This window comes from Carcharhinus amblyrhynchos, chromosome 11 (genome assembly GCF_965287045.1).
Source record: "Carcharhinus amblyrhynchos chromosome 11, sCarAmb.v2.hapA, whole genome shotgun sequence".
NCBI classification, from domain to species: Eukaryota; Metazoa; Chordata; class Chondrichthyes; order Carcharhiniformes; family Carcharhinidae; genus Carcharhinus; species Carcharhinus amblyrhynchos.
In genome coordinates this window covers 45911114-45924731 of record NC_137334.1, presented here as the reverse complement: position 1 = coordinate 45924731, position 13618 = coordinate 45911114, and the positions used below count along the sequence as shown (strand labels likewise).

The 13618-nt window shown below is 39.9% G+C and overlaps 1 protein-coding gene across 3 annotated transcripts in view; it reads left to right on the top strand.

The window, feature by feature from the left end:
• LOC145350095 (ferroportin-like) overlaps window positions 1-9560 on the top strand; it is a 52195-nt gene extending 42635 nt beyond the window's left edge. For 2 of the 3 annotated variants that reach the window (XM_080198988.1, XM_080198987.1), the window contains exon 9: window positions 4501-9560. In XM_080198988.1, coding sequence (XP_080055114.1) covers window positions 4501-4826 — 326 coding nt within the window. In that variant the 3' untranslated portion in view covers window positions 4827-9560. The remainder of the gene's footprint in view (window positions 1-4500) is intronic. The other variant, XM_080198990.1, reaches the window with a different exon arrangement.
• Window positions 9561-13618: the final 4058 nt, after the last annotated feature.

The following is a 13618-nucleotide window of genomic DNA, read 5'->3' as shown; positions in this document are numbered from 1 at the left end:
AATCAAGTCCAGCTTACTAGCGCACCATGAGTCGACTTTCAATCATCAGCACTTATTCACCAATAACCTGCTCACTGGTGGTTAGCTTGGGTTCTGCTAGCAGCAGGCTCTCAGCCTCATCGCAGCAAAACAGTTGATTGCAGAAGTGAGACGAGATTGGCTAGCCTTGGCATCGAGGCATCATTTGATAGAGTGTGGCTTCACAGGAAGAGTATATTGAAGTTGATAAGGATTGGGTGAAAACTCCCACTGGATGGAGCCACAGCTAATACACATGGATTGAGGCTACTGGAGGTCATCCATCTTACTCCCAGGTTATCTGCAGGACACAGGCTTCCAGGGTTCCTCATGCCTGCATCCTAAGCTCAGGCATAAATATTTAATAAATGTTGGCCTTGCCACTGATGCCCACATCCAATGAACAAATTTTAAAAATATATAAAAAGCAGCACCTAGGAAGCTATATGAGGCTCACGTCAGCCTGATATTTCTCTGTTGGCTGTGTCTTAGAACCCACCATCACAGCTGCTTTTCCTTGTCTATGGAAAGCCAGTGGCCCCACTGTCAGCCCGGCCACGTTATTTTCTACTCAACATTTTGTCCACTGTAGGTCTATAGAAAAAGATCCTGCTGCCCCATTATGAAGTTTTCAGCCTTGCTCTCCCCTCTTTCTCTTCCTCCTTCACAAAAGCTGTTACTCATTGCCCTTTTAAGTCCTGTGATATTATTCTCTCCTTCAACTTTATTGCCCATGTCACTGTGTACTAGTTGTGGCTCAGTGGCACTCTTGACTCTGAGCCAGAAAATTATGAGTTCAAGTGCTTTTCCAGACCTTTGCACCAAAATCTAGACTGTACTGAGGGGCACTACTGGAAGTATCATCTTTGGGATGAAATGTTAAACCAAGGCACTATCTACTGTCTCAATTGAAAGTAAAAAATCGCATGGCACTATTTCAAAAAAGAGGAGTAATCCCTGGTGTCCTGATAAATATTGATCCCTCAGTCGGTTGTCTGGTCATAATCACTTTGCTGTTTGTAGGAGTTTGCTTTGAGCAAATTGCGACATAAAGGAAAAATAGTATCCTACTCCATCTGCTACCTCCTCTTCACGCTCCAGTACAGATGCTTACAGACTTTGCTTCTTCTCTATATGGGACCTTCATCCTACCTTTCTCTTAGTGTATTTATTCATCTCTGTCCCTACTATTTCTATAGCAGCAGATTTTTGTTTCTAACAATTGGAATAAAGAAAGAGACGTAGCAGTAGGACAGGGCAGTATGAGGGCAGAGAAGATTTTTATTCATCACAAGATGTTTATGTTGCAGGTGAGGCCGGCATTTCTTAGCAACTCTAATTGGCTTTGAGAACATGTGATGAGCTGCTTTTTTCAATGCAACTGTTTCTCATGTGCATAGGTCAAACCTCCTGCTGATTACCACTGACCACACTTTCTCAACTGCTGAATCAGTATTGCTCCATGTTTAACACCACTTGGAGGAAGCATTGAGGATAGCATGAGCACAGAATATACTCTGTTTTGGAGACTTCAGTGCCCCAAGTGACTTAGTAACACAAGTACTAACCCAGATGGCTGAGTCCTGAAGACAAATATTTCAGACTGGCACAAATGGTGAGAGAACCAATATAAGGGAAAAGCCAAATTGATCTCACCACCATCAACGATCTGTTGGAGATACATTTGACCATGAGTGAGCATCGGTGGAAATGACCACCACACAGTCCTTGTGCAGATGATGCCCGGCGTTACTTTCTGAGGGCACCCTCCATTGTGGCAAATATGCTGAACAGGATCGATCCAGCAGCTCAAAACTGAACATCCATGAATTGCTATGGGCTGTTATCTGCAACAGAAAAATACTCAACAATAATCTGTAATCTCATAACAAGCATTTTCCTCACTCTTCTATTACCATCAAGCCTTGGGACAACCATTGTTTAATGAGGAACATAGAAGAATTTGTGAGGAGCTGTATCAGGCATTTCTGAAAATAGGATATAAACCTGGTGAAGCTGCAGAAAGAGATAAGTAATGCCATCCTCAATAAAAGAGAAGCCCAGCACATCAGTGCAAAATACCAGGCTGAGCAGTTGTAACCACCTTCAACCGGAAATATCAAGTGGATTATCCACCTCGGTCTCCTCCTAATGTCTCCCAATGTTACAAAGCCAGTGTTCATCCAGTTCAATTCTCTCCATGTGATTTCAAGAAATAGCTCAATGTACTGGCTTCAGCAAAGGCCACAGGCCCTGACAATATCTTTACTGTAGTGCTGAAGACCTCAGCTTTGGAATTACCCATATCCCTAGACAAGCATTTTGAATACATCATAGCATTGATGTCTACTCAACAATGTGATTTCTTGCCTGAAAGGTTCTGTCCACAAGAAGTGAGACAAATCCAATCTGGTCAAATAATGCCTCATTGATCTACTCTCAATCACCAGCAAAGTGATGAAAAGCGGTGTAAACAGAAACTTGACTTCATTCAGGACAAAGCAGCCCGATTGATTGATACCCCATTTATCACATTAAATATTCATTCCTTTCACTGTCAGCACATGCAGTAGCAGTATGCACCATCTAAAAGAGGCACAAACTGCAACAAATTGTAAAGCTCAATATGTTTAGTTTTGGTCTCCATATTTAAGAAATAATTTACTTGCATTGGAGGCAGTACAAGGAAGGTTCACTAAATTGGTTGTTAGAATCAAGGGATTGGCCTAAGATGAGAGGCTTAGTAACTTGGGTCTTTTTCTTCCTGGTTTAGAAAAATAAGAGGCAATCTCATTGAAACATAAAAGATTCTGAAGGTGCTAGATACGGCAGATGCTGAGAGTTTATTTCTGCTGGTTGGGAAATCTAAAACATGGCTGCAAAGTCTCAAGATAAGGGTCTGATCATTAAGTAATGGTGCTGCCATTCAGTACTAGCGTGGCTGATCTAAAGGATTCCAAAGATTCACAACTTCTTTGAGTGAAGTAATTTCTCCTCATCTCAGTCCTAAATGATCTGCACTAGTGTCTGTCTTCTGTTGGAAATTCATTTACCATATAGGTTACACAAGCAAGAACTTGGCCACAAGTGGTGCTCTTTCGGCTAAAGCCACCTGTTCACAGAATGGTTGCTGCTCAAAAGGAGGTCATTCAGCCCATCATGTCTATGCTGGCCCTCCAAAGGAGTAATAGTGCCAGTTCCCTGCCCTCTCCTGTGGCCCTGCATGTTTTCCCTGCACAGATAATGATCTAATTTCCTTTTAAATGCTTAGACTGAACTTGCTTCTACCATACTCTCTGTCAGTGCATCCCAGATCTAAATATTCATGATGTAAAAAGGTTTTGCCTTGTCATTGCTTCTTTCATCAGTTACATTAAATCTGTACATCCTTCTGTTCTCCAATGGAACAATATTTCCCTATCTACTCTGTCTATACTCTTCATACTTTTGAATACCCTGATCAAATCTTCTCACAATTTTTCTTCTCCAATCCGTCTATGTAACTGAAATCCCTAATTCTTGTGAATCTTTTCTGCTGTCTTTTAATTCCTTCACATCCTACTTATTTTCCAATTTTTCATGAGATATGAGCATCATTGGCTCGGTCAGCATTTATTGCTAATCCCTGATTGCCCTTGCGAAGGCAGTTGTGAGCCCCATCCTTAAACTACTGCTGTCCGTGTGATATAGGTACACCCACAGTGCTTACAGTGTTGCAGCCAAAACTGGACTCAAAATTACAGTGTTCTATATATACAAGTATCATTTCCTTGCTTTTATATTGCATGCCTCTATTAATAAAGCCTCAGATGCTGTATGCTTTATTAACCATGCCCTCAACCTGTACTGCCACCCTCAAAGGCTATGTACAGGTACACCCAGATCCCTTTACTCCTGCACCCCCTTTAGAATTGTAACCTTTGTTTTATATGGGCTCACCATGTTCTTTCCACCAGAATTAATCACTTCACGCTTCTGTGCATTAAATTTAATCTGCAACTTGTCCACACATTCCACCATTCTGTCTATGTCCTTTTGAAGTTCTACAATATCCTCCTCATCTTTCAGAGACCTGCCTATGATGAGCATAATTAGCAGTTCCAGAAGTTTATAAGTACAACCCAGAATGATGTGAAATGTTAACTATCTGGGATGGAGTGAGTGGTTCTTGGTTTTGGAAAAACTATTACATTAACTTTCTGCCATATTTTGGTCACCTTGCTCCCTTGGATGACATGAGACCTAAAAATGTGAACCTCGCAAAACCCTTCCTGCACTTTAACGGGGTAATATCACATACTATCATTTCTCTTGTTTCAGCTTTCTCAAGGCACTTGGCACATACTCACAGATTCACCTAAATAACTCAATGTTTTTGAGGATAAAATGGCACATAATGCCTGCAGATGGAGGTCACTGGGTGGGGACATCTTAAACCTGAATCACAATCACATATTAACTTAAAAATATTTTATTTTCTAGGTTTGTGGAGCTTTGACCTTACTGTAACACAGCTTATCCAAGAAATGGTTTATGAATCAAAGAGAGGAATTGTAAATGGTGTTCAAAGCTCCATGAATAGCATTATGGACGTTCTCCGCTTTGTCTTGGTCATCATCATGCCGGCACCAGAACACTTTGGTATTCTTATTATCCTATCTATAATCTTTGTTTCAACAGGTGGATTGCTTTTCTTTTGTTTTGCAAGAAAGACTTTGGGAAAAGATCTGTTCAAGTGTGTTTGTTTGAAGGAAAAGGATTTGGAGAGTAACAAAGAATCAACAGTTGTGGCGGAATCTATGCTTTGATGGTCTCATGGATATTTGTGTTAGGTCAGAATGGTTTATTGCTGCCTTTGAAGGGTTATTTGATGGAGTGACAGTGCAATGCACCCCCTATTGTGAGATAATTGGAGAAAGAAGGTTCTGTTGGAATCCTCCATGATATGATTTCCATTTTCTTTTCACCTTGATCTTTTAAATACTTATGAACTGGGTTTTTTACCTCATTTGCATAATCTTCAGCTGGAATGTTTGGTTTTTCTGTTGCATAAGCTGTAGCCACAGCTTCATATAAACCATACAAAAACAGGAGTAAGACTTTGCCCCCTCTAGCCTGCTCCGCCACTTAATAAGATCATGGGTGATCTGATAGTCACCTCAATGTATCTCACCTACTCCCGATAGCCTATCAACCACTTGCTTACCAAGAATCGATCCAGTGTGCCTTACACTTATTCAAAAGCTATGCTCCCACTGCCTTTTCAGGAAGAGAGTTGCAAAGACTCAAGTTCTACTGAGAGAAATAAATTCACCTCATCTCTGTTTTAAATGGACAACCCGTTATTTTTAAACAGTGAGTCCAAGTTCTAGATTCTCCCACAAAAGGAAACTCCTCTTCAAATCCACCCTGTCAGAACTCCTCAGGATCTTATATGTTTCAATCAAGTCACCTTGTACTCTTCTAAACTCCAGCCAATACAAACCAGCCTTGAACTGAGTGGCTTGCTTGTCCATTTCAGAGGCAATTAAAAGTCAACCACATTGCTTTGGGTCTGGAGTAACATGTAGGCCCGACCAGCTGAGGGATTTCCTCCCATAAAGGACTTTAGTGAACCAGATGAGTTTTTACAACAATCAACAATGGTTTCATGGTCATCGTTAGACTTTTAATTCCAGACTTTTTATTGAATTCAAATACGGTGGCTGGATTGAAACCTGGGTCCATAGAGCATTACCCTGGTCTCTGGATTATTAGTGAGTAACAATACCATTATGCTACTGCCTCCCTATTCATCTGCCATCTCCTTGCTTTTCCATTATCAATTCTCCAGACTCACTTTCTACAGGGCCGACACTTACTTAGTTAATATGTTTCTTTTACTTAAATACAGTGAAACCCCGATTTTACGCGCCCCGATTTAGCGTGAATTCAGATATAATGCGATGAATCATTGGACTCTTTTTTTTTGCTCTTTCTTATAATGAGGCCGCACTGTATATATTCTGCAGTAAATGAATACAAGAGTAATGAAATAGAGCTTCTGCATAGGGTACAATCAGTGATTCTGTCACAAATCACAACGACTGTGAAAGATGCTTTTGTTCTCCTCCATTTCCACTTATTCAGTTTGAACACTGATTTTCTTGAACCCCGATTTAGCGCGACCCTGCTTTTTTCACGATAACATTTTATGGACCCCAACCATCGCAGTAAAACGGGGCCGCACTGTATTTATGGAAACTATCTGCTTTTATATTTCTGGCTAGCTTTCTAATTTTCCTGTCTTTATTAATCTTTCTGCCATCCTTTGCTATTCCTTATATTCCATCTAATCTTCTGACCCTCCACCTGTCCAATTAAACGCTTTTCCTTTAAATTTGATACCATCTTTAACCTTTCAAGTTAACCACAGATGATGCATCCATTCCTTGGATCTCTCTTATTTGTTGGAATCCTGTGTATTCTGAAATATCCCCTTCAATGTTTCCACTGTATTTCTATTGACCCGTCCCTTAACCTGATTTGCCAGTTAACTTCAGCCAGTTCATTGCACTATTTTAAATTTAAAACATAACTTCAGAGCTACTCCTCTCTCCCTGAAACTGAATGTAAAATTTCATCATATTATGGTCACTACTACCAAGGGGCACCTTCTCTATGAGATCATTCATTAATCTCCCCTTGTTGCACAATGTCAAGTATAATACAGTGTGCTCTTTGGTTGGCTCCAAAACATACTGTTCAAAGAAACTATCCCAAAAATATTCTGTGAACTCCGCATCTAGGCTACCTAGAATCATAGAACCCTTTTAGTGCAGAATGAGGCCATTTGGCCCACTGAGCCTGCACCGACCACAATCCAACCCAAGCCCTATTCCCATAACCACACATATTTACCCAGCTAATCCCCCTAATACTAGAGTCAATTTAGCATGGCCGATCAACCTAACCCGCACATCTTTGGAGTATGGGAGGAAACCGAAGCACCCAGAGGAAACCCATGCAGACACGGTGAATGTGCAGACTCCACACAGACAGTCACCCAAGGCCAGAAATGAACCCAGGTCCTTGGCACTGTGAGGCAATAGTGCTAACCACAGTGCCACCATTGCACCTTTGCCAATTTAACTTCTCCCATCTATATGTAGATTAAAATCTCCCATGATTATTGCCATGCCTTTCTGACAAGCTCCCATATTTCTTCCCTTATTCCCCTTTCTACCTTGTGGTTATTGTTAGGGAATCTACACACTGCTTCTTCTTTTACAATTTCTCATCTCTATCTAAACTGTTTCCAAATCCTGCTCTCCTGGATTTAGGTCATCCTTCTCTTTTGTGTTAATACCATTGTTAACTAATGGAGCCATTCTGCCATTCTTTCCTCACTTCCTGTTCCTCCAAAATGCCCTTCCCAATCCATGTCCCCCTGCAATCACGTCTTTTGTAAAGGCTATCAAATTATATTTATTTCTATGTGTGCTGTTATTTCATCTGCTTTGAATGCTTTGTGCATTCAGATACAGAGCCTTTAGTTTTATCTTTTTAATCTCATCTGTCGATTTATTATTAGATTTGTGCTCTTGATCCCTTCCTGTCACAGTTTTTAATTTCCCGTAATAATAACTCTCTCATTTGTCATGTCGGTCTACACTTTGACTTACCACATCTTCCCAGATTTGATCTCTTGCCATCACTACTTTGTTTGAAACCTCACTGCTTCCCTAGTTATGCAGCTCGCAAAAGTATCAATCTCAGCATAGTTTAATTTGATTTGCCGGAGAAACTATATAAAGTTAGCCCCTGAGAACTTTATCCTAACCTTTTAAGGTCTTGCTGGTGATAGTGCCTATGCAGCCTTTCCTGACTGAAATTGATGTAGAACTATTCATAACCAAATATCTCACCAGAGCATCTAAATGACTTGGCAGAGTTCTCCAGTGAATTTCAGGCTTGTCAGAAGCTTGGCTATTGAAGTATTGTACAAAACTTTTGCCAAGCACAAAAACTTCTGAGTTGTTACACGGCTTAAATACTGAAATGATGTCAATCTTTAAGATTTTTATAATCAATTGATGTAATTTACTCGTATTATCTATCTCTTAAACTTTTTTGAATTAATTTTATATTACCTACTTCACAAATTCTTTTTCACAACCTGAATTTTGGGGATTTGACAATTGTTTAAATAGGCAGCTTTTCATTTTGTTGTTTAATAAAATATAGGGGCCTGAAATGGAACCTTTGTGGTGGGGTCTCACAAACACCAACCTGCTTGAGAATAGGCCATTCCACTAATATTCTGATATATGAAATTGCAAACTGTAAAACTGGGCTATCTTTCCAACAGAATCAATGTTGATTACTGATTGGTAAAAATCTTTTGATTTATGACTGATCAGTTTGTCTTAAGATCATTTTCATTGTAGCATCTAAATGCATTTAAACATTGTTTACTAAATTAGAAGGTATTTGAGATGGTCTTAGAGTGGAAGTGTTTTAAAGAACAGCAACAGAAGATGACAAGACTATCTACAAAGACAGAAACCAGGACTTCACTGGCTGGCAAGGATTGGTAAAATTGCAGTGGAAGGCGCTGGGAGGAAAGTCTGATGTTTCCCTTACTCCATGGGATATGTCAAAAGGCAGGGACCACAAATGATTCAGCCAGCCATTGATAGGAACAGTTGGCTATTAAGGTAATAAATAGACAATTGCGGCCCCTCCAGCATTTTGGCAGCATTGGAATTGAGCCCCACCGCATGGGAAGACTGCCAGGTACATTGAGGCATTCCATGGTGGGTTTTCAATGAATCCTCCTGACATCAGCAGCTGTTCCGATGGTTTTGACACCACCACTGGAGCGTTCATCCCCTGATTACCAGAGTGTGCCTGCCTTGCACCAACACATTTCAAAAGAATTCTCACTAATTTTTCAAAGGCACTTCAATATGGAAGCATCCTCTTCTCTCTGCAGCCTCAGCACTGGTCACCCCCATGAGTGGCAGTGCTGATTGCAGAGCTCCAGCACTTGCGCCCAGCAGGCTACCTGAATTGAGCAACAGTCTCGGCAGCTGCTTTTTAATTGGCTGCTGGTGTTAAAATCCTGTCCACAGTTCCACTGTTTACCTGTGTGGGCTTTGGATCCACATAATGCCTGTAAAATTACAAAATAATCCAGCCAAAGTATTGAACTGTTGAACGCTCCAACTGATCTTAGCTTTTATGATTAAAAATCAAATTAGATAAAAAGTATTTTAGTATCATTTTTAATTCAGTCAAGTGTATATTGTAACGTTGGAATTTAAATTTTTACTGTTTCATTGGGTTTAACTCTACTAATGCTGTAATACTGTAATGATTCAATAAATACATTTGTTTTTGTTTTTATGATGATTTTGATTCTTACCAATTTATTTATCATAATAATGGCTACATTTCAAGTTCTTAATCAACTACGAAGTGTTATAGAATGTTCCGAGGTTGTGAAAGTATGTTCATGTGACCACTAATATTGAAACTGTTTGTGTAATTATGTTTATAATTCTGTGTGTAGTTTACACCAGTACCAAATAAAGTAGTTGTTAAACAGCATTATTAACTCTGGCACACTTTCACATGTCAAATATTTGCATTGCTACATCATAATCATGTATACTACTGTCTGTGCAGTTTCTGTAAATGAGTGAGTATTTGTAAGATGACTTCAGAGTAAAAAAAATTACAAGTAATTTCTTTCCACCTAATAGTTGTTGTACATTGCAATCTAATTCTTCCTACGATATTTTCATCAATCTTGATGCTCTTATTAACATGGCAGCCAAAAACTTTGAACTCCTGCAACTGATCTGGCACCTAGATGAAACATTTAATTAGATTAAAAAGACTTCCTTCCAATGTTGTAACCAAGAAAAAGTGTATTGGTGGAAATACACACTACAATGTTGATGTTAGAAGAATTGTTTAGAATCATAGCAAATGTGAAAATTTACGACTTTGAACACTATTTATTCCACCATATCTGTGCCAGTGAGAGAGTTATCCAACCTAATTCTACTTTCAGCCCTTGGATCATGGCCTGTAAGTGCACATTTAAGTACAATGAGAGTTTTTGCCTCTAAAACTCTTTCAGGCTGTGAGTTCCAAACTCCAATCACTTTCCGGATAAGAAAGTATTTCTCCTCAATTCCCCTTTAATTCTTTTACCAATTACTTTAAATCTGTGACATTGGTTGTCAATCTCTCTGATAAGAGAAATAGACCCTTTTTGTATCCACCCTAGCTAGAGCCCTCATAATTTCTTACATCTCAGCTAAATCTCCCCTCAGTCTCCTCTGGCCCAAAGAAAACAAGCCAAGCCTAACTAATTTTCCCTCATAGCTAAAGTTTCACAGTCCTGGCAATGTCTTCATAAATTTCCTCTGAACCAGCAATAGCATTCTTTCTATAATGTAGAGATGTGGTACTCTACCTGTGGCCTAACTATTGTTTATGGAGTTCTGGCATTACTTCCCTGCTCTAATTTCCTGTACCTTGACAAGTAAAGTATCCTATATGCTTTCTTGATCATCTTACCTCTCTGTCCTGCTACTTTTGGGATCTGTAATCTTGCACTCCAATGTCCACTTCTTTACATTTCTCTGTATCTGACCATTTATTATGCCTTGTTTGCCATCCCCAAAATCAGAACTTCACATTTCTTCAGATTGAAAAGCAGATGCCACTTTTCTCCCATCTGACCAATATTCCCATTGATACTATCAACCAGACAGCCAATTTTTTTGTCATCTGCAAGTTTCTTTTTTATATTCTTTCATGGGATGTGGTTATTACTGGCTAGGCCAACACTTACTGTGTTTCTGTAATTGTCATTTGAGAAGCTGGTGATGAACTGCCTTCTTGAGCTCAGTCCATGTGGTGTTGCATAACTTTGACCCAGCGACAGTGAAAGAAGGGCGATATAATTCCAAATCAGGATGATATGTGACTTGGACAGGGATGTGTAGGTGATGATGTTCTTGTGTATCTGCTGCTCTTGCTGCCCTACTTGCTGGAGGTCACAGGTTTTGAAGGTGCTGTCAAAGGATAGTCTCATCAAGTATCAGTGGTGAACGGAGTGAATGAGGTGGTGGATGGGGTGTTGATCAAGTGGGCAGCTTAGAGGGAACTTCCTGAGTGTTGTGGGTGTCACTGCTTGCAAGGTCAGCATTTGTTGTTCATCCCTAATTGCCCTTGAACTAAATGGCTTGCTAAGGTCTGAACATTTAAGAGTCAACCACATTGCTGTTGGTCTAGAGTCAAGTATAGGCCAGACCAGGTAAGGAAGGCAGGTTTCCTTTTCTGATGGACATTAGTAAACCAGTGTAGATTTTTAAAAATTAAATTCAAAATTCACTACCTTCCATGGTGGTGACAGTACCATGTAGTCACAGTTTTTATGTGGCTAATCCATGTTTCTGCTCAACAGTACCTCCACAGAATATTTATATGGCAGATTCAGCAATGTAATGCCATTGAAGGAAAGGGGAGATGGTTAGATTCTATCTTGTTTACATTGTTGTTGCTTGTGTTGCACAAATTATACTTGTTACTTACTAGCCCAAGCTGAAATATTGTCTGGATTTTGCTGTATATGGACAAGGACTGCTCAGTATCTGAGGAATCACAAATAGTGCTGAATATTGGGCAATCATCAATGAACACCCCACTTGTTTCCTATAATGGAGGGAAGATATTGATGCAGCAGCTGAAAATGATTGTGCCTTGAGCACTAACCTGAAGAACCCCTGCAGCAATGCCCTGGGATGAGATGATTGATCTCCAACTACCAAACCATGTTCCTTTGTGCTAGTTATGATTGCAACCAGTGGAGAGTTACCCTCTGATTTCCATTGACTTCAGCCTTGCCAGGAGGTCAAGGACAGTAGAAAGACAAAAACTGAGGTACACCATATTGCAAAGGCCAGTGGCAGGCTGGAAGATTGGGAAACTTTCAAATATAAACAAAGGGATACTAAAAAAGCAATAAAAAGAGCTAAGATAAATTATGGAAGAAAACTAGCGCAAAATATCAAGAAGGATAGCAAAAGCTTCTGTAGGTATATAAAAGGGAAAAGTGTCACTAGGGTGAATGTTGGTCCCTTGGAAGATGAAACCAGAGAGTTAATAGTGGGGAACACTGAAATGGCAGAGAAGCTAAATCAATTCTTTGCCTCAGTTTTCATGATAGAAGACTCTAGTACTATTCCTATAGGAACGGGCAAGTCAGAGGTAATGGAAATGGTAGAACTTAGAACAATCAACATCAATAGGGAAAAGATACTCAGCAAACTATTGGGATTGAGGGCTGATTAGCCTCCTGGACCTGATGGCCTATATCCTAGGGTATTAAAGGAAGTGGCGGTGGAAGTAAATAATCCATTGGTTATAATATTCCAAAATTCCCTGGACACAGGAAACATTCCAATGGATTAGAAAAATGCTAATGTGAGGGAGGCAAAATGTGGGAAATTACGGACCAGTTAGTTTAACAACTGTTGTTGGGAAAGTGTTAGAATCAATTATCAAGGATGGAATATCAGGACATTGGAAAGTCAAAACACTACCCAATGTAAGCTTGGTTTTATGAAGGCAAATCATGTTTGACTAATTTGCTAGAGTTCTTTGAGGATGTAACAAGCAAAGTGGATAATGGGGATCTTGTAGCTGTATATCTGGATTTCTGGAAGGTGTTTGATAAGGTGCCTCACAAAAGGTTAATTCACAAGATTAGATCACATGGAATTAGGAGTAATTTACGAGTTTGGAAGGGTGACTGGCTGATGGACAGAAGACAGAGAGTCAAGGTAAATGGGTGTTTTTCTGGATGGCAAGAAGTAACTAGTGGGATGCTGCAGGGTTCGGTCCTATTTACAATCTAAATGACTTGGATACAGGGATAGAAGGTTCTGTAGCTAAATGTGCAGATGACACAAAAATAGGCAGGACAGTCAGTTGCAATGAAGAAATAAGAACCTTACAAATGGATGTAGATAGGTTAGAAGAGTGGGCCAAAATGTGGCAGATGGAGTTTAACATGGATAAGTGTGAGGTTGTGCATTTTGGTCAGAAAAATAGGAAGGCCACCTTTTATCTAAATGGGGACAGACTTCAAGGTGCTCTGGTGCAGAGAGATCTGGGTGTTCTTGTTCATGAGTCGTGGAAAACTAGCATGCAGGTACAGCAGATAATAAAGCAAATGGAATGTTAGCATTTGTAGCTGATGGAATAGGATGTAAAGTTTATTTATTGGACACAAGTAAGTCTCACATTAATACTGCAATAAAGTTACTGTGAAATTTCCCTAGTCGCCACAGTCCGGTGTCTGTTTGGGTCAATGCATCTAACCAGCACATCTTTCAGAATGTGGGAGGAAACCGGAGCATCCAGACAAAACCCACACAGACACCTAAATGTAAGGAGGAGTTAGACAGATTTTTAAATTGGTAATGAGTTGAAGGGTTATGGGGACAAGGCAGGAAAATGGGGATTAGTAGCATATCAACCATGATCAAATGTGGAGCAGATGTGATGGGCAGAATGGCCTAATTCTGCTCCTATA